General features: G+C 36.2%; 1 protein-coding gene across 6 annotated transcripts in view; it reads right to left on the bottom strand.

Annotated features, from left to right (window-relative positions):
• Window positions 1–27,326, bottom strand: part of HERC1 (HECT and RLD domain containing E3 ubiquitin protein ligase family member 1) — a 189,982-nt gene that overhangs the window by 23,307 nt on the left and 139,349 nt on the right. For 4 of the 6 annotated variants that reach the window (XM_041739213.1, XM_041739209.1, XM_041739241.1 and 1 more), the window contains 21 exons: window positions 23,587–23,703; window positions 23,154–23,385; window positions 21,611–21,735; window positions 20,450–20,670; window positions 19,229–19,497; window positions 18,426–18,478; window positions 17,538–17,738; window positions 16,497–16,671; window positions 14,129–14,399; window positions 13,779–13,992; window positions 12,788–13,044; window positions 11,568–11,695; window positions 10,679–10,806; window positions 9,460–9,660; window positions 7,998–8,128; window positions 7,024–7,223; window positions 6,523–6,628; window positions 4,521–4,667; window positions 3,863–3,964; window positions 2,651–2,824; window positions 863–1,156 (listed from right to left, as the gene is read on the bottom strand). In XM_041739213.1, the coding sequence (XP_041595147.1) occupies window positions 863–1,156; window positions 2,651–2,824; window positions 3,863–3,964; window positions 4,521–4,667; window positions 6,523–6,628; window positions 7,024–7,223; window positions 7,998–8,128; window positions 9,460–9,660; window positions 10,679–10,806; window positions 11,568–11,695; window positions 12,788–13,044; window positions 13,779–13,992; window positions 14,129–14,399; window positions 16,497–16,671; window positions 17,538–17,738; window positions 18,426–18,478; window positions 19,229–19,497; window positions 20,450–20,670; window positions 21,611–21,735; window positions 23,154–23,385; window positions 23,587–23,703 (3,746 nt within the window). The remainder of the gene's footprint in view (window positions 1–862; window positions 1,157–2,650; window positions 2,825–3,862; window positions 3,965–4,520; window positions 4,668–6,522; window positions 6,629–7,023; window positions 7,224–7,997; window positions 8,129–9,459; window positions 9,661–10,678; window positions 10,807–11,567; window positions 11,696–12,787; window positions 13,045–13,778; window positions 13,993–14,128; window positions 14,400–16,496; window positions 16,672–17,537; window positions 17,739–18,425; window positions 18,479–19,228; window positions 19,498–20,449; window positions 20,671–21,610; window positions 21,736–23,153; window positions 23,386–23,586; window positions 23,704–27,326) is intronic. The other 2 variants (XM_041739249.1, XM_041739231.1) reach the window with 2 other exon arrangements.

The following is a 27,326-nucleotide window of genomic DNA, read 5'->3' as shown; positions in this document are numbered from 1 at the left end:
CAAAAAGGCTTAGAAGGATGCTTTTTGTTTTTTTAAGTTTTATTTATTTATGTGAGAAAGAGTGTGCATGAGAGCATATAAACAGTGAGGGGGCAGAGGGAGAGGGAGAAGCAGAGCAGGGAGCCTTATGTGGGGCTCAATCCCAGGACCCTGGGATCGTGGCCTGAGCCAAAGGCAGACACTTAACTAACTGACTGAGCCACCCAGGTGCTGAAGGATACGTCTTAATTAAATTATATTTTATATCTAATTTCCCTCAATTCATATTTATTTTATATTATATCTATATATTTTGTATTCAAACATTTGTATATATATATAAATCATAACTAAATAGGTTGTTAGGTCAAGCACTGGTCTGCTCTATCTACACAGGCATTTCATTTACAGCACAGTTTCTACATCCAGACATTCCCAAATACAATCAAAGAAAGGACAACTGGAATGCTCTTCTATATTCTCATTTTATGGTGATTAAAACATGTTTAAGGTATCAAATAATTGAGAATCTATATGTGGAATAAATCCCACAAGGTGATCCAAGCAAAGATGCTAAAATATGTATAAATAAGATACAAAACAAGGAACCTATGAATGCACAAAAAATGAGAAAATAGGGGACTATGTCACTGAAAGTTAACAAGCTTACAGGAGCCTCCGATTCTCATGTAAACCATCTTTGTCACCATAGAGGGTTGCCATAAGACTGAAAGTGACTATCTGAGAGCAAAATGTTTTAAGTTTATCTAAGGGCATCCTTCCGGCTATCCCAGATAGGAAATACTTACTGAAGGTCTTTTACTTGCTAAACACTCGTGAAACAATCTGAGCTATATATAGTAGCAGCTCATATTATGCTTACCATTAGGAATATAAGTTCATCCTCTGGAACAGGCTCTAGATCAGGAACAGTAAAAGATTCTGGAAACTGTGCTCCATTGGTCAGGGCTTCAGCAGCTTTTATGGTGGTTGAGAAACATTCTAACCAGGCCCACTCATTTGGATTCCAGGATGCTAGGTCAGGGAGGCAGTTCTGGTGGTGTGGTGGCACTGGAGGGTTACATAACAGCTGATCCAGATGCAGTCCCACAGCAAGGGAAGCCAGACATTGCATGTAGGGACTATGAACAAGCTGATCACCACAAACCACATGAGGCTAAGAGGAAATACAAGAATGTTAAATTGAAGAGCTTATACCAAATATTATAAATTAACCTATTGTATTCTGAAAACCTGTAATTGTATTTTTTAAGTTTACTGGATTTTTTTTTTTTTACATCTGAAACTAAAATGTCAACAAAGTGGAATTTAAACAAAAACTTTTTTTTTTAATTTTTTTTTTTAATTTTATTTATGATAGTCACACAGAGAGAGAGAGAGAAGCAGAGACACAGGCAGAGGGAGAAGCAGGCTCCATGCACCGGGAGCCCGACGTGGGATTCGATCCCGGGTCTCCAGGATCATGCCCTGGGCCAAAGGCAGGCGCCAAACCGCTGCGCCACCCAGAGATCCCTAAACAAAAACTTAAAAAAATAAAAATAAATAAAAAATTAGCTGTTTAAGATTTTTACTTTGAAATAATTTTAGATACACAGAGAGTTAGAGATAGCACAGAGAATTCCTGTAAATCCTTAACTTCCTCTAATGTTAATATCTTATAAACCAAGAAACTAATATTGGCTACAATACTAACTAAACCACAGAATTTTATTTGGCTTTCCCATTAATGCCCCTTTTTTGCTCCAGGATCCAATCCAGGACGTCACACTGCATTTAGCTGTACAGTTCCACTATAGTTTTTCATTAATAAAAAGCAGGTAACCAAACCATGGCGACCTGCTCCTGTTTCACATTTTCTCCTTTATAAGAAAATCCTGGGAGCCATCAAGGGAGATCCCTCCTCCATGGCCCTCCCTAACTGTGGCAGAGCAACTCTGTGAGATGCTAAGCCACTCGCAAAAGAAAACCCGGGCAAATGCATCAGTGAAGTTAACCAGATACAGTAACAGCTGATTGTATTAATGTAGGTTGGTCAAAAAAGAAGGAAAAAAAAAAAAAAACCCAAAGAGCACTGCCTAGAGGCAGCACACTGTGACTACCACGGGCTGGAAAGCCAACTACACAGGATCACAGCCTAGGCCACAGGTCCAAATTCCCTTATTCCTCATTCTAGATTTAAGGACCCTACTCAGTTCAGCCTTAGCTCTTCCACTAAACTTTCCACAGGGATTCCCCTGATAAACAGAGAGAACATTCATTCTGATACCCATATGCAACCCCACACCTCCCAAGTGGAGGACGGCAAAACCACATAAAAATAGATTTATGGGTCCAGAAAGGGAAAGTTATGTTCTATAGCATAACTATTGTAAGAAGTTTTGAAGCGGATATGTAATCTGAAAAAAAATTATACAAACATATACAAATTTGAGGGTTACTTTAAAATTTTACTGCCACTAAAATAAAGTAAAAGCAGGCTGAGGATTACTGAACAACTGTTTTAGGCATGATTTAACTTTATTTGATTCTGCCAAAGAGCCCCCACTCATTTTTCCCTCAGACCTTATGCTCTCATGGAATAAATTCAAAGCTGCAATTCAAATTCCAGAGCAGCAGTCATCTGTAAGTCTATCAGTGAGTGTCAAGTTACCTTTTCATAGGCATACTGCTCCTGAAGCATCACGGGTAGTCGCTCCAGAAACGCTCTCATGCAGGGAGCCATGTTTAATCCCAGAACACCCTGCTGTTTCAGCGCTGTCCTACAGGTTGCTAAAACATGATTGGCAGCAGCCCATTCTGCTGTACAATTCACGACCAAAACATCCTGACAGAAAATAAATCATGCCACGTGATAGATTTGTTTAAATAAAAGATAAAAGAGAGAAAACTCTATTACCATTCATATCTGAAATTCCTTCCAGTTACTGCATTAAACACTTTTGCTTTTTGGACAATTTACTCTGTACCTTTAATGCCTATAACTTCAAAACATCCCGAATTTTAAGTAAAAACAGATTAACAAGAAATAACCATAAAATTTGTGAGCTATCTTGGATTTGCTGATTCTCCTTAAGGAGACAACGTTAATTCTTTACTATTTCATAGGACTTGTAGGACAAGGTAGCCAGTATATTTCAAAAGCCAGACATGACCACGCGAGTACTAGAGGAAAGAGTACTTTGTCTGCTGAGGGACACATCTGCAAGAGAAGCAGCAGTGCTCTAACTGGCTCTAGGATTTATTCTACATAGGCCACCATTGCCTTGGCTCTGATTCTATATTATGGACTGTTCATGAAGGTTTACAGCCCAATTTTAAAATCTTTTAACTAATAAAACGTAAAGTAGTACATTTGTTCTATTTATGAAGGGTATAAAGAGCAAGACTGCAGGAGATAATGTCATATCAGAATTACTTTAGAGCAGGGACTACTTTTTTTTTTTTTTAACTAGAATATTACATTTGAAAGCCAAGATACATTTTGTATATTTGAGTTAAAGGTCTTTGGTCCTCCTTTTTAGAGAAAATTCTTTTTTTTTTTTTTAAGAGAAAATTCTTTTAAGAGTTTACTGCTATCTCAAAAAATCATGGCAGAAAGTGAAAATCTACTTTATAACTTCCAGTGGAAATTAAGTTGTTCAATAATTAAACATTTTCATCAAAGTCTAGGGTATAGTAGGAAGAATACTAGATTATAAATCAGGAGGCCTGGGTTCTGGTTTTCCTTCTGTCACTAGATAGTTGTATTATTAGAATTTTATGTGAAAGTTCTCCTCTTTCACATAAATAGAGCTGCTTAGACTATGATTCTAAGGTACCTTATTGACTTATACTCTAGAATTTAACATAATAGCAAAATTACCTTTGATCTGTTTGAGCAAGCAGCTACCCCAACATCTGGAATCCATACTGTAGTCTGAATAGCTCCAGAGCCTATTACAACAGTTTGCAAGACAGAGCCATCCTAAAACAAGATGTATTTATATCAGTGCACATCGCTTAACCTTAGTCTTTATTTTTTTTTAAAGATTTATTTACTTATTTTGAGAGAGAGACAGAGAGAGAAAGAACGAACATGCATGCACAAGAGTGGGGGCATGGGAGAGGCACAAGCAGGGGGAGAGAATCCCAAGCAGACTCCCCACTGAGCAGAGAGCCCGATCCTATGACTCCGAGATCATGATCCGGGCCAAAACCAAGTCAGATGCTTAGCTGACTGCCCCACTCTTTATTTACATTTTTAAATTTATGCTTCACATTCACAAAAACATAGTCTAAAATCTACACCGGCTAAATTTAGCAATGTCCAATTACACAGCTACCATCCAATTTTCTGGGGCCTTTTCTAGATGACTTTAAAACTATATCAAAAAGAAAAACTAAAAAATAATTTTGAAAGGAGTTTCTTCAGTATCTAAGATCTTAGAACACAAAATATTCCTAAGATTGGTTGGGTTAAATTTTATCATATATAAATTAATAATAAGCACTTAAGATAAAAATAACATCTATATTCTTACCCTTAAAGACCAAATGTTCATGAGCCCACCCAGTCCACCAGACACGAGGGCCAACCCATCAGAACTAAAGGCAACAGTCCGGACAGGGGTGATGTGTCCTCGTAGCTGATAAACACACTTGGCTCCGGCTGATTTCCTATATCCATCCTGCAATTCATTTTTAATACATATTGAAATTAAAACAAATTTATAGATTCAATATTTAGAATTCACTCTTGAAAATTTTGTATTTTATAATGTGGCATAAAATTGGGGAGGAGGGAAGGACAACTCTCTCACAAGGTTTAGCTTGAGAAAATAATAAAGTATCAATCTTGTTCTCCTTTGTTCCTTTGTGTGTTGTTTTGTTTTTAAGATTTTATTTATTTATTCATGAGAGACACAAAGAGAGAGAGAGAGGCAGAGACATAGGAAGAGGGAGAAGTAGACTCCATGCAAGGGAGCCTGATGTGGGACTCGATCCTGGGTCTCCAAGATCACACCCCGGGCTGAAGGCGGCGCTAAACCACTAAGCCACCAGGGCTGCCCCTCCTTTGCTCCTTTGAGGCTGAGTTTCATCTTTTTTTTGACACACTTCAAAGTGAATTTCCTATTCTTCAAACTGGCAGAAATAACATTTCTAAAGTTCCAATTATCTCTTAGACACAGAAAAATTCTAACTTCTGCTTTTTAATGAGTATTTTTAAATTTAGCTTTATGTAATTTTCATTTTTAGCCCCTAAAATTCATGCATTGTACATGTTGGTTTTATATTAAGCAGGTACTTCTTTTTGCTGGCCAGTGGTTTTTTGTCTGCTACTTGGTGTCTATTTTCATGTTTACTGTGCAGGTTTTAAAAGTGAGACAGGTAAGAACTGTCCAAAGGGCCACTCTGTAGCACAAACAGCAAATAAAATTTATCTTTAGTGCTTTCACTTCCACTTCTGTGATATTTTCCTCCCATTAGTGAGCTATTGACCTCTCCCTCTTCACCCCTCTCTCCCGGCCATTAAGCTCTCTCTTCCTCCTAATTATGACAGAGTATAATACTAGATGTACTTATTTACCCAAAGATGACCTAAGGCATATTTCTTCCAGGGGTATTTATATCACGAGCAAAAGAGAGAGCAACAGAAGGTACAAACTGCTAGCTCAGGGATGTCATTTGACCACCCAGTGTTTTAAAGAATTTTAATTCAGGTCCCAATGTTTAACACTGGGAGATTTTACTTAAAACACTGGATTTTTTTTTAAAAGATTTTATTTATTTATTCATGAGAGACAGAGAGAGGCAGAGACATAGGCAGAGGGAGAGGTAGGCTCCAAGCAGGGAGCCCAATGTGGGACTCAATCCCAGGACCCCAGGATCATGCCCTGCACCGAAGGCAGATGCTTAACTGCTGAGCCACCCAGGCATCCCAAAACACTGGATTTTTTGCTTCTATCAGAAAAAAGTGAGATAATCTAGTAACAATAGCCTCATTTCTGGAGGGTGACAATCAACTCTATGGCAGCTGTGTCCTTTATAGGAAAGATATATGCTTCTAAGTTTTTTGCTTTTTTTTACCCTCTTCATACCTCCAACTCCTAGCTTCCTAGATGCCCTGTAAGCATTTATCTGAATTTGTAACCCCTGTTTAAGGTAAAGGAATTATTCTTCATAGGGAGAATTTTGGTATCCAAAGGAGGTACTTTGGACAAGGGTGCTCCTATTTCACCGCACCGAAGACTTAACTTAGGACTTCTCTATCTGTAGTGTTGAATATATCCAGTCCTATAAATGATCACACCTCAATATTTCTTGAATAACTCACTTTAACAAGCAAACATGTTGTCCTGACTTATAAAAATAAAGCTAATTCAGAAAACACACAAAGCATGACAATTATTCAGGCTTCCCTAATGGATCTTGCCCTTTTGGATACTAAGTATTGAGTATCTTAGTAATCAAGGGAGGATTACTTTGATAACATATACCATCTATGGTTTCAGATAAGGTCTTCAAAAGCACCAGAACATTTACCTGGCAACTGGACTCCTGGTCCCACCATCCTTCTGAACCAGCTGCACTGGTCTGTGTGATATCTTGTGAAATACGCCAAACACATACTAAGCCACTCTGACAGCCACTTAAAAAAAAAAAAATTGATCATATAAAACCAAGACATGTCAATATGAAGTAAATATATTTTTGAAAAGCAATTAAGACCTGATAAAACTAAAACAGTATTATTTTTTAAATTTATAATGGGTATGCTATAATCTTTTACAAGAAATACAAATAGAATTAATATTCTAACAACATCACACCCAGTTAAGGAGATTGCACACCAAGGTCCACATTGGAGAATTATTCTTTTTTTTTGTCTAAGATGATCTCACAGTATTACACATTATGAGAATTGCAATATGCAATAAACTGTTTAAGACTACTGAGAAGCCATATTTAATGCAAGTAACAGTCTATACTAACATAAAAATTAAGATACACACACACACACACACACACAAATTTATAACATACGTAGCCATCAGCAAATGCAATTTGGATCCTTTCCCTGGGAGGCTGCACCAAGCAATGCCATTTACAATAGATGGATGGCAGAGTGAATGTAGACAACGCCAGCATCCTGATATAGGCCCCCAGAGTTTCACATTTTCTTCTTTGGCACATGTCAAAAGAATATGACCTGTTGGGTCCCACTTCATACTAACAAGAGTATCCTTAAAATGGTAGGGAGAGAAAAAAAAATCATGGTAATGCTTCCTTCACAAATACTTTAAACTTAGTAATTTATGACCTGTACTTCTATTACTCAATTATTTTGAAATCAACATTTTATGCAAATAAGATACTGTCATATCATTCCCAATTACTAGATCTAGACTGCATTATATGTATTTATTTGCTGTAGTCAAAGTTCAGTAAATGCTAGTTGAATAAATAATGAAATTCTGATTTAGAAGGAATATTCATCTTTCACTAGCATTTTAAGTTTTTTTTTTACTTATAACCATTAAAATATAAAAAAGAAGAAACTTAAAAAAAAGCAGCACTCCTCATAACAAAATAGTGAATATTATGAGAATCTAAGATATATTTGTGTTTATATGGCTGTCATCATTGTATTCTTCTGACACTTCTTCAACACCTTCCAGCTCCTGGCTTCATGCACTTATACCTCTTGCCTAGACAGCCCTGTAAACATCAAAATTAGCAACCTCTTTTTGAGGTAAAGGAATCATTCTTCATTGGTGGAATTTCTAGCATTTGACAGGGGGTGTTCCAAGGGTGTTCCATTTCACTGTTTTGGTTTTACTTCTTTCTTGGCTTGATGGCTTTCTTACACAGATTTTCCCATGTATATACATGGCCTAAAGACTTTGTTAACAATAAAATACTCAATTGTAAATGACTGATGTAAAAAGTTTTAAAAAACTGGTATCAAGCAATACTATGTAATAAGAAAAAATAACCATCTGGTAAAGATGCTTTACCTTATGTGCATCAATTAGAACAATGCCTCCTTTCTCAAGTGGTTCTTTTGTTCCCAGTAACAACTTTCCATCAAAATATCCCACTGCAAATGGTCTGTCTTCACTGAACCAAGCAATGCAAGTTACAGACACTAACATGATAAAAACAAATTTCAAAAAGAAAGAAAACATAAGCGACTCCTTTGTCATTGTCTAACTTAAAGACAGACTTTGCAACAAATATATGGTACTGCATCCACTGCAGGTAATTTTCCAAAACTTTGATGGATTTATTAGACCAAATGTAGGCTAAGAGCAGAGATTCTGTGTAACCCACTTTAAAAGTGTTATTTATAAGTGACAAGGATTACCTTCATTTTTTTTTAGATTTATTTTATTTAAATTCAATTAATTAACATATAATATATTATTGGTTTCAGAGGTAGAGGTCAGTGTTCATCAGTCTTCCATAACACCAAGCGCTCATTACATCCCATGCCCAATCATTTTTAATCTTTAATTTCTTTTCAGGTAATTATTGAAAAATTAAATTCCCTTGCTGATTCCAATTCAATGTACTGGTTTCTTTCCTTTTGGCCCAGAATCTACCATGAAACTGAGAAATGAAATAACCCAAGTCATAGAAAGAAAATTGCCTGTCTCTTTTTTTGCTTAAAATTCCCTACTCAGTGTGTTGCCACACCCTACCAAATACGTCCTATTTCTAACAATCTACATTCATATTTGCTTCTTTAAGTACAAATAACCTTGGAAAGCTATAAGAGAGGTAAAAAACAGAGTTTATCTATGAGAGTATAATGGGGACACAGGAACTGAGTAGATGGGAAAAAGACTTTTCACTGTTTATCTTTTTAAACTTTAAAATTTTTCAACCCCATTATCTATTTTAAAAAACTAAATAATAATAAAAATTCTTGTTCTATTGTTAATAGAATACCATGTAAGCTGAGACTGTAATCTGTGAAATGCTCCACGCCCCCAAAACAACTATGTAGTAAAATGCCTATGCATCCAAAGGGAACACAGTAAGAAAATAAATGAAAATATACTTCCTACTAACTCTTGTCACACCAGAAACTTCCCTCCTCCTCTTCCTATTTCTTCAATTTCATTTCTTTGTTAACAATTTCATTTCTACCAATAATTATAATTTTTTTCTCTTGGATATTTCTAGCTTTCAAGGGAGACTTGGAGCCCTACTCCAAGAGTTCAGACACTTATACAAAGAATGAATGACTAATAAAATACTATTAGATTTCATTTTGGCAGAGATGTATTCTAGATGTTGGAAGAGAAATATCCTTCAACTTAGTAACTAATTAAAATGAAATATCAACCGGACAATTTAGAGAACAAAGCCAAAAGTAATATTCACTCAGCACGTTTAAAAGCAAGTGCCAAAAAATTAAGTTTTTTGATTGGGAGTATAATTTCTCAATTAGACACAAGTCCAGTCATTTACCATCCTTTCGATAGCAATGTTCCAATTCTCGACGGTGCATGGTGGACACATCAACAACTTCAATCAGTCCTAGAGATCCATCCATCCGTCCCACCAACAATAATTCTGGAGACTCTCCTGACCACGCTGTAGCTGGACCCTCCTCTGGCCACGCCAGGGCAGATACCCAATGAGGCTGAATATCTACTAATCCTTTTCCTCCTAAAGAGGGAAAAAGTTGTTGTTGTTACTTAATTTTCATAAACAATAATAAAAAATAAATACTACTCAATTTTAATAGTACACTCAAGGCAGTCCCCAATTTCAAAACAGCATAATAATGACTACAACTACAAGGCAGGATCCTTCATTTATATACTATACATGATTATCAAATTCATAGGCTTTTCTGTAATTTTTAATGGGATAAAAATGATAGCCTTATTACAGAGGGAGTAAAGGAAAATATTCAGTGTAGAAATGTCACATGCTCTTTTCCTAATAATTACTGAAAATTAAACATAAGAAATTTCTCTATAGTTAAGGCCAGCCGTTCCTTCAAATATATGAAACAGAACAGCTATTCTTTAAATATGCAAAAATTTAAAAAATATGGATAGGCCTGAGATTACAATAATCTTTACTTTTTAGAGACATACTATGAGAAATTGACATGAGTTTGTACTGGTGAAATGGACAATTTTAACAGAAGTATTTCAAGTGATTTCTATCACTGAAAACTCATAGCTCAAATCCTATTATGAACACTAAATACTCAAATCCTCACGTACAGTAGTACGTGAAGAGAACTTTTAGTTTACAGATACCAGATTAGTCAAAACTCCAAGAAAGGAGTCAGGAAATGAGCACATCCTCTTTAATTAACTAATTAATTAATTTAAAGATTTTATTTGAGAGAGAGAGAGAGCATGGGGGGGGGGAGCAGAGAAAGGAGAGGGAGAAGCAGACTCTTTCACTGAGCAGACAGCTCACTCATGAGGCTCAATCCTAGGACCTTGGAATCATGACCTGAGCCAAAGGCAGATGCTTAACCGACTGAGCTACGTAGGCATCCCCAACATCCTATTTAATTTAAACCATAATAATGTGTAGATCTACAAAGCTAATGAATAGATTGTAAGTTTCAGGATGAAAGGAAGCCAGTGTTTGGACTCAGAAAGCTAAGAAAAAGGCTTAAAAAGTACCGTCAGTAGTTTGCTAGTATTGGCAGGGCACTTACCATTAACTTGCCAAATATTCACCATCTTTTCCAAGGCCCCAGCTAGGTATTTGCCACTGATACTCCAGGAAACAGGTGAGAAACTTGGATCACTGGGTGATCCCAGGCTTTCCTCAGCATCTCCTTCTCTAAAATATGAGAGACATGTATGGAATTCTAATCCTCATCATCCAAAAATATACTAAACCCCAAATCTTAAAATAAAGGTTTCTGATGGACTAGAGTATATGATACAGATTCTTTCATTTTGAAGGCTTGGCTAGCAGCATTTGGCAATCACATATTCGTTAATATTTGTCATGATGTGAAAAATGTAGATTTATAAAAGGAGTGATGCTTAGGCTTCACATTTAAAGTAGTACCTACTTTGTCAACAAAGACATTCTGATTCTGCATGGGTTGTATATCTGGGTATTATTCAGAACACACTGACTCTTGTTTGCCTAATCCCTAGGAAAGTTCTCAGAAAAGAAATACCTACAGCTAGCGATAAAACTATAAAAACTGTTATACTCTGTTACAGAAGAAATATTAATTTAATTCCTAAATAATCCTTAAAGAATAATGGAAAATTAGGCTATTGTTTGTAGAGCTTAACATTTATTATGCTAGTACAGTAGACCTTGATTTAATTCTAAGTCCAGATATTGATAGTTAAATTTTTTATTTTCTTAATTACTATCCTGGAAATTTAAAAACATACATTGAGGATATAGTAAGACTATTGTTTTTTTTTTTTTTTTTTTTTTTTTTTAGTAAGACTATTGTATAAGAAAAATGGCAAAAAAATTTTAGTAACAATTTGATTATGTTAACACGACCAAAACGAAGCACGTCAGGATTCTCTTATTTTAAACATTATACTAGAAGAGCAGATGTTAGTACTCACAATCTATTGAACACACAGGTTTGTTGCAGTGAATATTGCTTCTTAGTAACATTCCACACTCGGATGGTACCATCATTGCCACTTGTTGCCAAGAGTCCTTTTTTATTACACCAAACACAAGTCATTACCTGGAAAAGTTTAAAAAGTCCAACAATTTTTTTTATTAAGTTTTTAATTCCAGTATAGTTACTATATAGTGTTATATTAGTTTGAGGTGTACAATATAGTGATGTAACAATTACGTACATTACTCAGTGCCCAACATCATAAGTGTACTCTTAATCCCTGTTACCTATTTCACTTATACTCTATTCACCTCTCTTCTGGAACCCTCTGTTTGTTTTCTGTAGCTAGGAGCCTGTTTTTTGGCCTGTCTCTTCCTTATCCCTTTGTTCATTTGTTTCTAAAATTCCACAAATGAGTGAAATCATGGTATTTGTCTTTCTCTATTTATTTCACTTAGGATTATACTCTCTAGCTCCATCCATGTTGTTGCAAATGGCAAGATTTCGTTCTGAAAAAGTCCAACAATTTTAAGCAAGTTTTTAAATGATTGTCATCCTCTATCAAGTTTTTTAAAAATCTGAGGAAATTGTAAAAGAAAAACATTCATGTTATAACCTAATATACATGATCTCACTCTTCTCTAATTGGCATGTAAACATACATCTATTTGTATGGCTTTAAAGTACTACGCCCAAACTCATTTGAGTTACTGAAGATACTATTAGAATCTTTACTAAACATTTATTTAAATCAATAAAGTATAAATACTTCAATGAATTTAAGTGTTCTATCAAATAAACATAACAGACTAAGAGGTGACTTTTAATTGGTAAATAATGGAGGTCAGTCTTCATTCCCTAAATTGCCCTTGTCAATGCTCAGGAGTCTAGTGAGTTAGATTAAAATAGTGAGGACAATTTCTTTTCTACTTTGCATGTATAAGCCTTCATCTTTTGTGAGGCAATTCCCTTGATTTTTTTCTCATCCCTTGTCTGGTTTTTCTATTTGTATACTATTACGTCAACCCAACATAGAGAAAGGAGAGCTGGTAGCTACTAGACAAATACTGATAAGAGCGTGTGTGTATCTGTGAGAGAGAGACAGACACAGAGAGAGAAAGGCTAAGATCTGAATTGTGAGCTCTTTAAGAAGAGCAGAAACTATTTTATCTTTCATAAGGTGATTAACAAATTTCAAGGGCTCAAAATACATACTCTGTTCTGATGAGCCTCCAACTTGATAAAGGAGCATTTTCTGAGATCTCCTCCCATATCGGCGAGTGTTTGGGGAGTAGTTTGATTGTCACGGTCATGCGCAGCAAGAGTGCGCACAAGCTGTTGAGCAGCCCATTGCCTATGCTGTGAGGACAGCCTGGAGGAGAGGCAGCAGGCTGCCAGGGCATTAGCCAGCTCCAGAGGGCCTACAGCAGAAGGATCATAGGAAGGATGGGCATACAATTGGGCAGTTAAACCTGCTTAAACAAAACAATGAAATGATGCCCAGGTAAGAGCTGGTAGTGGTAAACAAAAAAAATGGGTTAACCCATATCTTTTAAGAATTAGCACTTTTGCAAGCAATCATTTACTAAAATATACATAACAAAGTATAAGCATTTATCTTATATAACATTCTATAGTAAATCTGATTCACTGAAAATACATATCTCTAAGGACACACAGACTGAGAATGCAGCAGAAATAATCTTAAGGCCAGGGCAGAGGTAGCATACCCTAAAAAGTAAAAGTTTGGCTTTTGCTGCTCAAAAGTGATCATAACAACCAGTCAAGGGCCTGAGCTAATAGATCCAAAAGCCCATCTATCTTGGCCAAATGGTCCTGATGAAGAGAAGGGTAGACAATAGTGATTAAAGAGTCCCTTCAAACCATAACCATTTTATGACAAATAGAAATATAGCACTAACTTTATCTAGGTTTTACTAAGGAAACTAAACAGGATTATTATCTATTAGTGACTCAAACCACAGTCTAATAGAATAATCTAATCAAATCAGACAAATTTGGTATATTTTCTAATATTTGTTTCCATATACAATGAAAAAGGATCATGCACTTCTTTTATGATCTGAACTTAAGTATACACAATGCTATGTAATTCATCACTTACAACTCTAAGACAGTTTTAAAATGCATAAATCAAATTGGTTACAAGACTATAAATTTAAATGGTAAATGGTATTAAGTTTACCTTTTTTTTCAACTTCTGACTTATCATAGTTAGGTCTCAGTTTGGCCCCCTTGTCTGCTAGTAATGCCACAAGGGCCTGAGTTACTACAAAGTTTGGGGAGGTCACAAGCTTATTCTCTTCAGCAATTCCTCGGAGAAAGCTGGGTAGAAACTTTCGCTGAATTGGATCATCGACCGTGGTTAGATTTACACCTGTTGCAGCAGAAATCAAGTTCTGAAGAGGCAATTGGAACAAACAGATTTAATTTTTACATATAACTTTGGAACAGAATGATTTCACTCCAAAAGGCTGTTTAAGAATTGGTTGGAAAAAAGCCACTCAACAAGAAAAGCACCAAAAACTAGCTTACCTGTGTACACAACTGCACCAGGAGTTTTGCAGCACTAGGCGTGTTTGATGCCAGACATCCCACTGCTGTGCTCAGATAAGCCAGGCAAGAGATGGGCTTACTGGCCTTGCTATGCCCACCTCGTGAGCGTTCTGAGGTGCTTGCCATGGTAGAAGGGCTGGTAGAGAGGCCAGCTCTCCCTGCGGCAGCCAAGCACATTAACCGAACCAGTGTTCGGATATCTGTAAGGCCCAGAGACTCAAGACCAGCAGCCAGGCTACAACTGGAACCACTGCCAGGAAAGAAACACACTTCAGATGGAAAAAGAAAACAGATTTCTAACGGGACCATGTGGAGCCCCACATATCATCCAAAGTACAAGCAACCAAAATAAAAGGTAAGTTGCAATTTCACTAGTTATATATATGAAGTTCATATATATATGAAGTTGAAAAATTTTAAGTAAGCTGGAAACTATTACTGAAACTTTTTAAATTTTAATATTTTATTTTGATTTAATATACTAGAAGTATAACTGAATTACCAAAGTATAATGTACAGGAAAGTTCACAAATGATGAATTTCACAAACTGGGCAATCTCATGTAATCATTTCCCACCCAGATCAAGAAACAGAACATTACCAACACCTCAGAAGCCTGACTGCTTGGGCCTTTCTCAGTCACTAGCCCCTTAAAAGTAACCAGTATCACTGACCTACAAAGTCATAAATCAGTTTTGCCTGTTTTGAACTTTATATAATAATAAAGTCTGTATTCTTTTGTGTCTGGCTTCTTTTGTTCAGCACTATGCTTGTAAGACTCATCCGCGTTGTTGCATTATAGTAGCAGATACTCATTTTCATTGACATATTAATAAAATCTACCACCACTCATTTATCCATACAGATGACAATTAGGTGGTTTCCAGCATGGGACTAGTTGTTCTGAACAGCACTGCCATGAGAATGTTCTTGCCTATGTCTTCGGGTGCACATATATAAGGATTTCTGTTGAATATCTATATACCTAGGAGTAGCTTTCTAGGTCACAGAGTATGTTAATATACCCCTTTAGTTGATACTATTAAAGAGTTTTCCAAAGTAGCTGTATGATTTTCCCACTGGCAGTGTATGGTGGTTCTAGGTGTTCCACATCCTCCTGCTCACATCCCCTCCCCCCTTAAATTTTAGCCATTCTGATGGGTGTGTGTTAATATCTCACTGGGTTTTCATTTTCATTTCTCTGAAGACTAATGAGGTTGAACACCCAGTTTTTCATGTTCACTGGCCATTTGGAGATCATTTCATATTATTTTGCATTTTCTCCATTTTTCTTTTGGGTTGTCTCTTTTTCTTATGGATTAATAGGAATTCTTTATATATTCTATTGGTTATACAATGTTAATTTTTCTCCCATTCAGTGGTTTGTTTACTTTCTGACTTTTTATTTTCTTAATGACTTTTGCTGAACAGAAGTTCTTTTTCAATGTAGTCCAATTTATCACTCTTTTTCTTTACGATGCATGCTTTTTGTGACTTGCTTAAGAAAACTCTGCTTATCCCAAGACTAAGAATAAATTCTTTCTACCTTATAGAAACATTACGAATTCTCTTTCACATTTAGGTCTAAGAGCCACTTGGAAACATTTGTTTTATCTAGTGTGAGGTTGAGGCCAAGGCTCACTTTTTACTATGTGAATAAACCATCTGACCTAGTCCAAGTCATTGTAGACATCTTTTCCTCATTGTTCTGCAAAGTAAACACTGTCATAAATCCAACTGTAAATCATGTGCTTATCTATATATGTGGGTCAGTTTCTAAACTCTGTTCTCCTCCACTGTCTAAACTACCTATTCTTGAGCCAATACCAGAGACCCATCCAAATTTTATTTTGAGTCTTTCTTTAGGATTCTTCTCTCTTCACTGATTTACTGTTTTATACCTATAAGAAGTGCTTAACCACTTCTTAAATGGATGCCTTTTAGGTATTCTTGGCTTCCTTCCTTTTTAAATACAACATACCATGGTATGAACATGGAAGGAATCTCCATGATGGAATCTGCAGGTTGAAGTAGCTACATAGTTGGTCAATTTTGCAGAAAAATTTACTCAACCTTTTATTTTATCTTGCACCAAATGCACTGACAGGCTTAGTTTCCCATTTCAGATAATAAAAAATGTTTGCAGTTTACTCAGCTATTATAGTAGTGTTATTTTCTACCAAAAAGAGCTATTTATTGATGGACTGGATGAACAACAATGATAACTATGTCTATCTTCTTTCATTCAACAGTAGATATTCAAGGTTCTAAAAATTCTATCTCATCCTCCTAAATAATTCCAGACTCTAGAAACTAACAGCATCATTTAACACTAAATAATACTCACCTGACGGAGAGAAGAGACAGTGCTCTCATTACCATGGTTCTTGCCAGAAGAACCTGAGCAGCAGCAGTCACTCTCCTTAAAGCCACCACTCGGTCATGAGGGTTTGCTAAGGCAGCTGCCTGCTCACCCAGTGTTATTCTTCCAGAGGAACTCTTTTCTACAGAGCCATGGCAACCTGAAAAACATATCCCGACTACTGAAAAAAATTTTCCATTCTATCGAAGTTCCAGGCTGCAAACCAATGCATTTTGCTCATCTGGACTTTGTTACATAGAAAAGTCCTTGGGAGAAATAGATATTTCTAAGACAATCATCTATTACATATATGGGGGGTCTTTTTGGTTTTATTTTTTGCTGTTTCATTTCAACTGATACTAACAAATACCGAAATACGTAGTTTTTAAAATACGCTTTTAGGGCAGCCCAGGTGGCTCAGCAGTTTAGCGCCGCCTTCAGCGCAGGGTGTGATCCTGGAGTCCAGGGATCAAGTCCCACATCGGGTTCCCTGCACGGAGCCTGCTTCTCCCTCTGCCTGTGTCTCTGTCTCTCTGTGTCTCATGAATAAATAAATAAAATCTTTAAAAAAAATAAAAATAAAAAAATAAAATAAAATAAAAATAAAATTTGTTTAAAAAAGATAAATAAAAATAAAATATGCTTTGAGTATAACAGAAAGGGCTGAGTCACCAAAACTAATTATTTTATATTCCCAATAGCAAAAGTTACCCATACACTCTCTCTCTTTCTCTCTCACACACGCACACACACAAAAGACTGAAAAATTGTTTTTTGTCAGCTCTAGGATTCCCACAACACAAAGTCAAAAAAAGAATTGTTTTAGAATTCATATATTTTATAAGTTTTCTATCACTTCAGTATTTCATAAAAACAAAAAAATAAAAAAATACATTATACCTTCAAAATGTTAAAACAACTGGCCAAGATACTTGTTGGGGTGGAACAATGTGATTATTTACCTAGTCTAAGAAACAAATTAATACAGACTGTATAAAATCCATGCCAATTAGCATTTCAGTTTACCTATCTGCATGAGAGTCTCTTCCATACTGTTGGTAGCTGTTACCATCGCTACTGATGCTCCCAAAGGATCACTGTCGGGGAACTGAACTGGTTCTGGTACAATGCGCCGATCATTTAAACCAAGTGGTCCAGCAAGTAATTCAAATTCTTCTTCACCTGTTAGCTTTTCATCCTCATCAACATCCAACATGTCCCAGTCTTCTGGAATTTAAATAAATAAATGTATGGTGTGTGAATACAAACATGACATAACTCCGCTGGCAATGGTTACTGACATATGTCTAAAATGCAAATGGATGGAAAGCCCAGTGCCCACAAAACAAACTATGGCACTGTCTCCTCATGACCCAACTAAACTGCACTCCTGAGGCATAGTGAGAGTCTAAGGGAAAGGGAGTCAGAGCAATCAAACCCACTTAAAGCAACAGCAAATGTTATAGCTGGTAATGGAGATTTCAACTAATAAAAGCTGTCGTTATGGGGCCAACAAAGAGTTCTTAATCCTGTCTATAATCATTAGAGAATTAGTTATTTCAAGTAAATGAATGCTCCAGATAAATTCATGCTGCTTTCAACTTTTTATCTTTTACTTCCTTTAATTATGATGGAAATTCAAAATGTACTACATACTCTTCCTACTTCGAAAAATAAAATGCCATGCGGAAATTAACATTCTGTGGTCAAGCTAGTGTTTGAACCTAGTATTTTCCTTTGGTTTTTAGAACTAGGGCTATTGCTTTCAAACTACCCTTGAGCTTTTTAGAGAAAACTTTAAGTTAACATGTACCTAAATATAAACACACATAAAGGTAAATTTTAGTAACAGATGTTAAGCAGAAGGTATATATAAAAATACATGTAAAATAAAGACGCTCTCAAAACAACTACCTTCATACACACTGTCCTGCTTGCCAATTAGATCTGGAGCTTGTCCCTTGTACCTGCACCAAACATGAAGAACATTGTATTTTTATACAAAACAGTTAGTACCCAAAAATGCAAATTAAAGCATTAGAACATTTTAAAAGGTCATTAATAAAGCAACACAAAATAAAAGTGTTTCATGTTAGGAGCTAATGAAAACTACTGGTAGGTACACACATGCTTACAAAACCAAGGACTATTTTACCAAATTTCTGAGGAGGTTTCTGGGTCACCTACAACAACTCTTAATCAAAACCTATTCCAGAACGCCTTAAAGATTTTAAGAGTTGACAATAAGGGCAAAAACCCTACTCACTATATTACTTGCTATTCAAGGATATAAAGAAGTAATATTTTCATGGAAGCTCATTTAATCTAAACTATTTTTTCATCAATAAAAAGATTTTAATTAAGAGGTCAAAAACAGGGTAAAAAACACCAATGAGGAAAGCTGACAAGAAGCTCCCTGAAGGTTAAGGCAAAGACTCTGCCCAGAGCTTCCCAACAAGTCAAAGATTAACAGAAGCAAACTCCAGTGAAGAATCTGCTCCCAGCAACTGCTGCTGGGCTACAGACTCCCAATTCTGACAAAACATGAATTCCTAAACCTCTTCCACCCTTCCCATCCTGGGTTCAGTAATCATGGGACTTAGGAAAGGTTAAGTGTAACTCCTCACATTAAAAAAGCTGTGATTTCCTTGTCTTAATGAGAGATAGTTTATACTCTTCATATAGAGGGCTTCAATAGCTATACAATTTCAAGGTACCTTTCAGAACTTGTTGTCTTAGATTTGGTCTTCAGGGCTAAGTACTTTTCCCTGCAGCTGCCACAGAGCAGGTAGTATGGATTTCCACTCCCACATTCACCACCAAACCAGCCATCCACGTAGGAGCCATTGCTGCGATAGCCCTGGCGGTTTGCACTGCGCCCACAGCCAGGGTGGTTTCTCTTCATGTGCTGATTGAAGCTGACAACGCTGCATTCACATAGTTCACACACCACCACTTCTTCCCTGTCTTCAGACTCACAAACATGCTGCACAAAATTTCATATCAAATTATTAGTCAATTTAACATAAAATTAAGAAGAGGAAAATATATATTTATATAGTAATGACTTTTGTTTACATATGCTGGAATATTTGCAGGATGTTCATTAATGTTACACAACAAATTCCTTGCAAATCAGAATTTAGATCTCATGATCTGAAGGTATTCTTTGCCCTTTCTCAATCTAATAAGTTATAATAAAGGTAACTCACTATCCTACGAAGAAGAGTTAATAAAAATGACATTTAGCCCTATCTCAAATGACTTTTTAAAAAATCCTTCTAGTAAAACTACCTTTCATCTGGTCATAACATGCATATCTATTACCTGAATTTCTAAGAAGGGATTTGGATTCATTTATCTTATTAACTTAATATAGTAGGTGCTCCTTTCTGTAAGACCTAGATTCATGACGTTTTCAGTCTCCCTGCTACCAAAGCATAATGCTAAACAATGAAAACATACAAACCCACCATGTACCCTGCCCCTGGAGGGAGGTAAGTCATAAAACCTAGGTGGTACTGGTTCTTAGAATGAGGCATTATAGTGATTAAATGGAACCTATGAAGGAGAAGAGCATGCATTCAGATAGCAAGGTGAGCACAGCAGCCATTTTCTATACTCAGCAGAGCTGACTAGGACCTGGTGCCTGTTTTGTAATGTACTTCTGATGTTACAATAAAATATTACCATAATATGGCTCTATCCATCTAGTCTGGGGAGAGAAGCAATAAAATCGCACAGAGAAAGCAAGAGAGATTTTTTTCTTAGTAGTTTGTAGATATCAAAGTAACTTCAAGTGTTAGAGCCCCAAACTTTAGATGAGATGTAAGACTTTTCAGAGTGTAACAACTCTAGGCAAGGCTATTGTTAATAAGCTGTATGAACAGGAGGGCAGGAAAATAAGTCAGAGCAGCCCCCGCTGCAATCACACACACCCAGGTAGGCCAATCCAGTACCTCTGGGATCCACATTCCCAGAATATCATTGTCACTGGTCAGGTCTTGTCCAAACATAGCTTCCATCGCTTCATCATCAAGATCAATTTCCAATTCCTCATCTAAATTAAAGTCATACAACGCCCCTGGGTCTTGCTGCAAAGATATTCCTTCTCTCCGACTTTGATTCCTGTGGGCCTGCACAGAGCGGTATAACCCCGCTCAGAACAAAACAAAAAAGGCATTTTATTTGCATGTATAAAGTAATTCTGAATATTCCGCCAGTTCTTAACTGCCATACATGCAGGTAAGAGCCTAGCTCAGCTGATTTACTGGACTCCAACCATAAATATAAAATTTTACCTATGTGTTTCCTCTTCTGTAAAATGGGTAAGAGCACTCATACCTCAAAGGGCTGTTAATAGGTTTAAATAAAATAATCCATGTAAAATTCTTCATAATGTAATACAGAAAAACACTCATAAATATGGGCTGTTTATTATTCTTTTAGGGTTTTTTTTTTTAAATTAGTCCCTTTCATTATATATTAACTGTAGATTCTATATTTTCTAGCTCAGTCTCAACTCCTCTGTTGCCATAAATAATTGAAAAATTATTTCGGAAAATATGTTCCCTATAAATTATACTTCATACATCTAGAGCATAATCCTGGAAGTATTTTACTAAAGTAATAATGGAATTTCTTTTTGCTTATTGAGGGCCTTACCTAGTAAAATAGCCCTAAGGCCCTGAGCACATCAGGCAAGGACATCAGAAAATCCAGTGCCTACTTTGGCACAGTGTTCTTTTCAGTTCCTTCTCACTATTAATGTTAAATTGTAAACATGCATCTTCACTTTTTAAAGTATAAATTGCTTAAGGGCAAAGAGAGTATTTACGAAAAATCTCAGTATTTACAAGTAACCAATATAGACTTTTGTACCCAGAGGAAGCTTAAAAATAAATCTATAAACATATGCTGCCATTTCTTTGCAAAATTATGTAAATAGGTAGAAAAATGCAAAAAGTTGCTCTGTTATTGTGGAGGAATTGAGTACTTAGTAGGATTAATTTATATCTTCTTTAATGTTGCTTTCACACTGACCTTAAAAGACAAACTATATGACTTCTAGCAACAGAAGGATGTGAAACATTAATTACCTGCTCTTGCTAGCAATGTGCGAGCAGCTAAATCAAACTTGTGCCTTCTTGTTACAGCTGAGCGACCCCTAGTTGGCGGTCCACTTCCAGAAGCTGCATTCTCTGTATGGTCCAGATTATCAGGGCTACAAGTGCAAATTAGAAAGCAACACAAATTTGTAAGTACTATAAATATAAATGGAAAGCATAGGCACAAGCTGGCTTATGGTATTGCTTTGTCCTCCAAATATTACCAAGAATAGAATATATTTACAAAAAAACTGAAACATATTTTGTCCTTGGTAAAAAGCTCCTAAAATATAAATGTCATATTGCCCTAAGCAGTAATTTTATCTATTTTTTAAACTTTTATTTATTTATTTTTTTAAATAGGCTGTATACCCAATATAAAACTTGAACTCATGACCCCAAGATCAAGAGTTACATGCTCCACTGATTGAGCCAGCCAGGCACCCCTATTTGATTTTAAATTATGCCAACAAGGAAATGATGCCTACTGTAGGTTCAAATCCAAATAAAAATCAATAGTCTTAACTAAATTCTAAATGATCAAATATTTAAAATTTGAAATAATTGAGAATTCCTGCCTCCGAGAAGCATATTTCAAAATAACTTATGCAAATATCCCCTGAGTCTGTCAGAAAAAGACTGCCTATTACAGAAGACACAAGGCTTGTTAACCAATGACTTTATGGGCTACAATGAAGAATGAAGACAAAGTTGTAAGAAGTACTAAAGGGGAAAGATTTTAGTTAAAAACTGTATTTTAGTACATCTCATCTTAGGCTATGCATTATCACAGAATTCTTTTTACAATTTAAAAAATGGTGTATTGTACTGGATATTGAAGACTAAATAAGAGATGAAAATATAAATCTATATTAAGAAAAGATTTAAAAGTCTATTTCTACAGACTGCATTAAACCAATGTCCAATATTAAAATAAACATTCTATATCGCTTATACGAGATAAAATTATTTTATCAGAATGTCTATTTTATTTCAGAAAAAAACTTGTTCTAATTTTCAGTTTCCTCTTTTCCACTTAATTTTATGTAAAAATTATTTCCTCTTTTTCATGAAAACATCTATTCAAGTCAATACTTGTATCATTTTTACCCTCCACAGGAACATAAACTTGTAACTAAAATGTCCATCTTTACTTTTTCTTTCTTTTTTTTTTTTTTAAAGATTTTATTTATTTGACAGAGAGAGAGAGAGAGAGAGAGAGAGAGAGAGACTGTGTGAATACAAGCAGGGGAAGTGGCAGACAGAGGGAGAGGGAGAAGCAGGTCCCTTAACACGTTAATCAAGGAGCCTGATGTGGGGCCTGATCCCCAGTACCCTGGGATCATGACCTGAAATGAAGGCAGATGTTTAACCAACTGAGCCACTTGGGCACCCTTCAAACATCCATCTTTACATTTATGTCTAGTTATCAACTTTACACACCATTAGAAGCATCTATGAAGGGGGAAAAATGGGACCTTTGGAAGCACCATATATACCACATAAAACAGAAATACAGAAATTGGAATCTTACCTTTCACTAAAGCCTTCTTCCATTTCAGCAGCATCAGCTGATGGTATGTCTCCTGGTGACTGCAAATAACAGGGCTCATTTGACTTCCCACCACTGCCTAGGACTGCTGCTCCGTGCCTTGAGTCTGCTGTGCTACCTGACTGGGGCTCCTCCTCATCCTCATGCCCAGGGTGCTCTATCATCCACATGGCAAGGACAGTGATGTTCTGGGCATCAGCCTCTCCTCGAGCACCTGAACAGGAGAAAGACCAAAGTATGATTTGAAGCAACATAATTAGTTATTCATGGTATCACTTTAACAGTGTCTGCTATGATGCCCCTGTAACTGAATCTGCTGCTAAAAAGTTTTATGATCTCTTAAAAAATATTATCACCCTCAATAATATCAGGCTTCTCACATCCACATATACTGATACGTAAAAACTTATCCTACCTGTGGCTTCCATCGCTTTGGCAATCTGCCGGAGGGAGAACCCCATTTCCAGCAAGGGTACTGCAATTGCTGGAGGAGGTGGAGAAGTTGAAAGTCTACTGCTGGGGTCTGACAAGGCTGAGACAAGAGAAAGAATAAGCCTGTATCACTACATATCATGAGTGAAAAAGTGTCCTTATACTTATGTAAGTCCCCAATTTCTAATACTGTCCAAATTTAATGAAATTTTTTTCCTATTAAAAATTTGTTGGGTATTTGGGTGGCTTAGTCAGTTAAGTGTCCAACTCTTGATTTCTGTTCAGGCCATGATTAACTTGTGATTAAGTTAGAGCTAATATGATTATGTTACAACTTTTTAAGGTTTTTCATAAAGCTAACAAAATAAAACTGCTAAAAAATGTTTAATATTTATTTTGAAATACTTTCTTACTTAAAAAAATTTCAAACAACAGAAATTTGCAAGCATAGTACAAAAGAATTCTTTTACCACTGAACCACTAAAGAGTAAGTAGGAGACATGATGCTCCAACTTCCCTTGTACTCCAACATATTAACTCCTACAAATAAGGACACTGTTCTGCATAACAAACCATCAAAGTCAGGAAATTAACAATGTCAAAATCTAAACCAGATCATCCCATTCTAGTTTTACCGGAAGTCTTGATAATGTTATTTACAGCAAAGGATCCAATCCAGGATCATCCTTGCACTTAGTTTTCATATCTCTTCAGTCTCCTTCAATCATTTTGATACTTTGAAGATTACAGACCAGTTGTATGATAGGAAGTGTCTCAATTTGGATTTGTCTGATGTCTCTTCATGATTAGATCCAGGTTGTGCTTTTTGGCAGAGGTACCACAAAAGCAATGTTGCCTTCAACTCACTGCATTTTATTAGATGGTACATGATTTCAATTTGTTCCACTACTGGTGATGCTAACTTTGATCACTTGAGTTAAGGTGGTATCTGCCAGGTTTCTGCAGTATAAAAGTATTCTTACCCCTTGTAATAAATATTTGTTGGGAGCAACTATGAGAATATATAAATATCCCATTCCTCACCAAAGTTAGACTCAGTAGCATCCATTACTGTTTACTGGCTGAATTAATTATTGTTATGATGATGGCTGACAAATGAGGATTTTTTTCTAATTCTATCATTGCTTTCAGGTATATCAGTCTCCTTTCTCCATTAGTATAGGGTTACAGATTCTCATTATATTCATGGGTTATTATATATTTCTATAATTATGACAATTTTGATGCTCCAGACATTCCAGATTTGGCTTCTGGAAGTCCCTTCAATTTGGTTTCTATATCCTTGAGGCATGTGCCCATCACTCTGAGTACTTTATCATTTTCTGGCACGAGCTATTCCAAGTTCATCTCATACTTAACCCTTAAATCAACCATTTCTGCCAGGAGACCAGGGTTCCCTTTTAGTAGAGAATGGTTAAAAGAATACAGGATCTTGGCACTTTGTGTGCTTATTGCTACTAAAGCATCACTGTTCCTGGGCCCCCTCAGTGGACAGTGCTGATAGAAGCCCTCTGCACCCTGGATGGCCCTGATCCCTGGTGCTGAGCTATGTGGACTCCAATACTCTAAGCCAGGCCACTCCCACAGACAAAAAGTTTCCTTCACTCCAGTCTGATACTCCCAATCTAGACCACTATGCCACCTACCTAAGAAATGCTGTTGGCATGAAAGCCTACCTACCTTGGCTCCCTTAATGTTTTTGAATTGAATTAGGAAGGAAAGAAGAAAGCAGGGAGAGTGACAATTTTCAGTTTTGCTTAAAACATGTCACTACTGGGGCACCTGGGTGGCTCAGTGGTTGAGCATCTGCCTTTGGCTCAGGTTGTGATCCTGGGGTCCTGGCATTGAGTCTCACATTAGGTTCCCAGCACAGGGAGCCTGATCCTCCTCTGCCCATGTCTCTGCCTCTGTGTGTGTCTGTGTGTATGTGTGTGTATGTGTGTGTGTGTGTGTGTGTGTGTGTGTCTCATGAATAAATAAATAAAATCTTTAAAAAAAAGTCACTACTGCTACAGTGGTTTTAGGCCTGATATATCTGATGGACTTCTACTTCTAGCCATGATGGATTAAGACAGACTGGATTTATCTTCACCTTAACAACTAAAAGAAGAGATGAAATATATCAAATGATGGTCTGTAGACACTGGACAACAGGCTGTATAGGACAGTGATCCTGAGAGATGGAAATCAAATTAGGCAATGTGTAAGACTGACTCAGCCTATTTCCTGGAGAGAATTTCCAAGCTGCAGTTCAGGGAGGGCAAGTTAAAGCTAAATTCAGTAGTCTCTTTGAACTGAGGAGACAAGAGTAGGAAATTCAAGGTTGCTAGCATTCACGGGGTAGAATACCAGAAAGCAGAGAGCTGTATGGAAAGAAGAAAGCTGCACTGAAAGCAAACTCCAGAAATGTGCAGAGGGTCTTACTTTTTCTTTCCCTCAAGTCTTCAGCTGATGCTAATGCAGCAGCTATCCAGAGCTGGGGAAAGAATCACCCAGAAATAGCAGGCAGAACAATCCCTGGAGCTCACACAAGGTTGGAAGAATTTGTTACCACAAGCTGGAAAGAAAAACTTCAGTAATACATGTGGCACTGGATAAAATACTAAGTAAGGTATTGGTTCAGTGGTGGGGAAAAATTCTGCCGAGCTAAAGGCTGTCTGGTCTTTCATAACAATGCTTTAAAAAGAAGCCTTGAGAGATTCAAATTATTTCCAAGTAATTTAACTGTATCCTATCCTAACAAAGCTAAAATATATTTAAATAATTACAAACTATCCAGCCCTCAATAAGGTAAAATTCACAATGTCTAGTATCTAATAAAAAATCACCAAACATAAAAAAAAACAAGAAAATACAATTCAAAATGAGTAGAAAAACTAGTCAATAGAAACAGACCTAGAAATTAGATAAATGATAAGTAGAAAAGGATACAAAAACAGGTATAATGTTGCTGGTCATTATTTCTGGGCTCCATATTTGAAAGTTCATCTACTCATTAAAGTTCATTTTTAAATCCAAAATCAATACTCATGGTACTTCCAGTGTCATTTACATGCACACAGTGACAAAAACATTTCCGTTTCCTAATACATTTGTTCCCAGCTGAGACAGAACAGGTGATGCTCTACATTTTTGTTTTACGGAGACTGTAAACAAGTCTCTTTTTCATAGTCTATTTAGTGTTCCACGTATATTTGCGCCTTTTGTTGGTGATTTCACTGTTTAAAATGGCCCCAAGCATAGTGCTGAAATACTGTCTAGTATTTATTTCTATGTCCAAGAAGGCTGTATGGAATATGCCTTACATGGAATTTATACATGTGTCATAAATTTCATTCAGGCATGAGCTATGGTGCTCTCTTGGTCATGAGTTCAATGTTAATGAATCAACAATATATATTAAATACAATGTCTTTAAGTAGAAACACAAATAAAACAAGGTTATATATCAGTTGACAAAATGTGACCAGAAGTTCACAGAAACCTAGCCCTGTATTTCCCTTAGGAGCAATGGTTCAGTTTTCACTAATTCAGTGTTCATATACTTTATAGAACATCTATTCAAACAATGAGAACTGTTATTCCATGTATTTGATAAGGCAGAGAAAAGATGAAGCATGTTAAAAAAACAAAGATTTTAAAAAAAAAACCTACACTGAACTGCTAGTTATGAAAACAACAATGTCTGAATGGGAAAATACA

The sequence above is a fragment of the Vulpes lagopus genome, chromosome 2 (assembly GCF_018345385.1).
Source record: "Vulpes lagopus strain Blue_001 chromosome 2, ASM1834538v1, whole genome shotgun sequence".
NCBI classification, from domain to species: Eukaryota; Metazoa; Chordata; class Mammalia; order Carnivora; family Canidae; genus Vulpes; species Vulpes lagopus.
The sequence above is the reverse complement of the archived record's forward strand: the minus strand, read 5'-3'. Positions and strand labels throughout refer to the sequence as shown.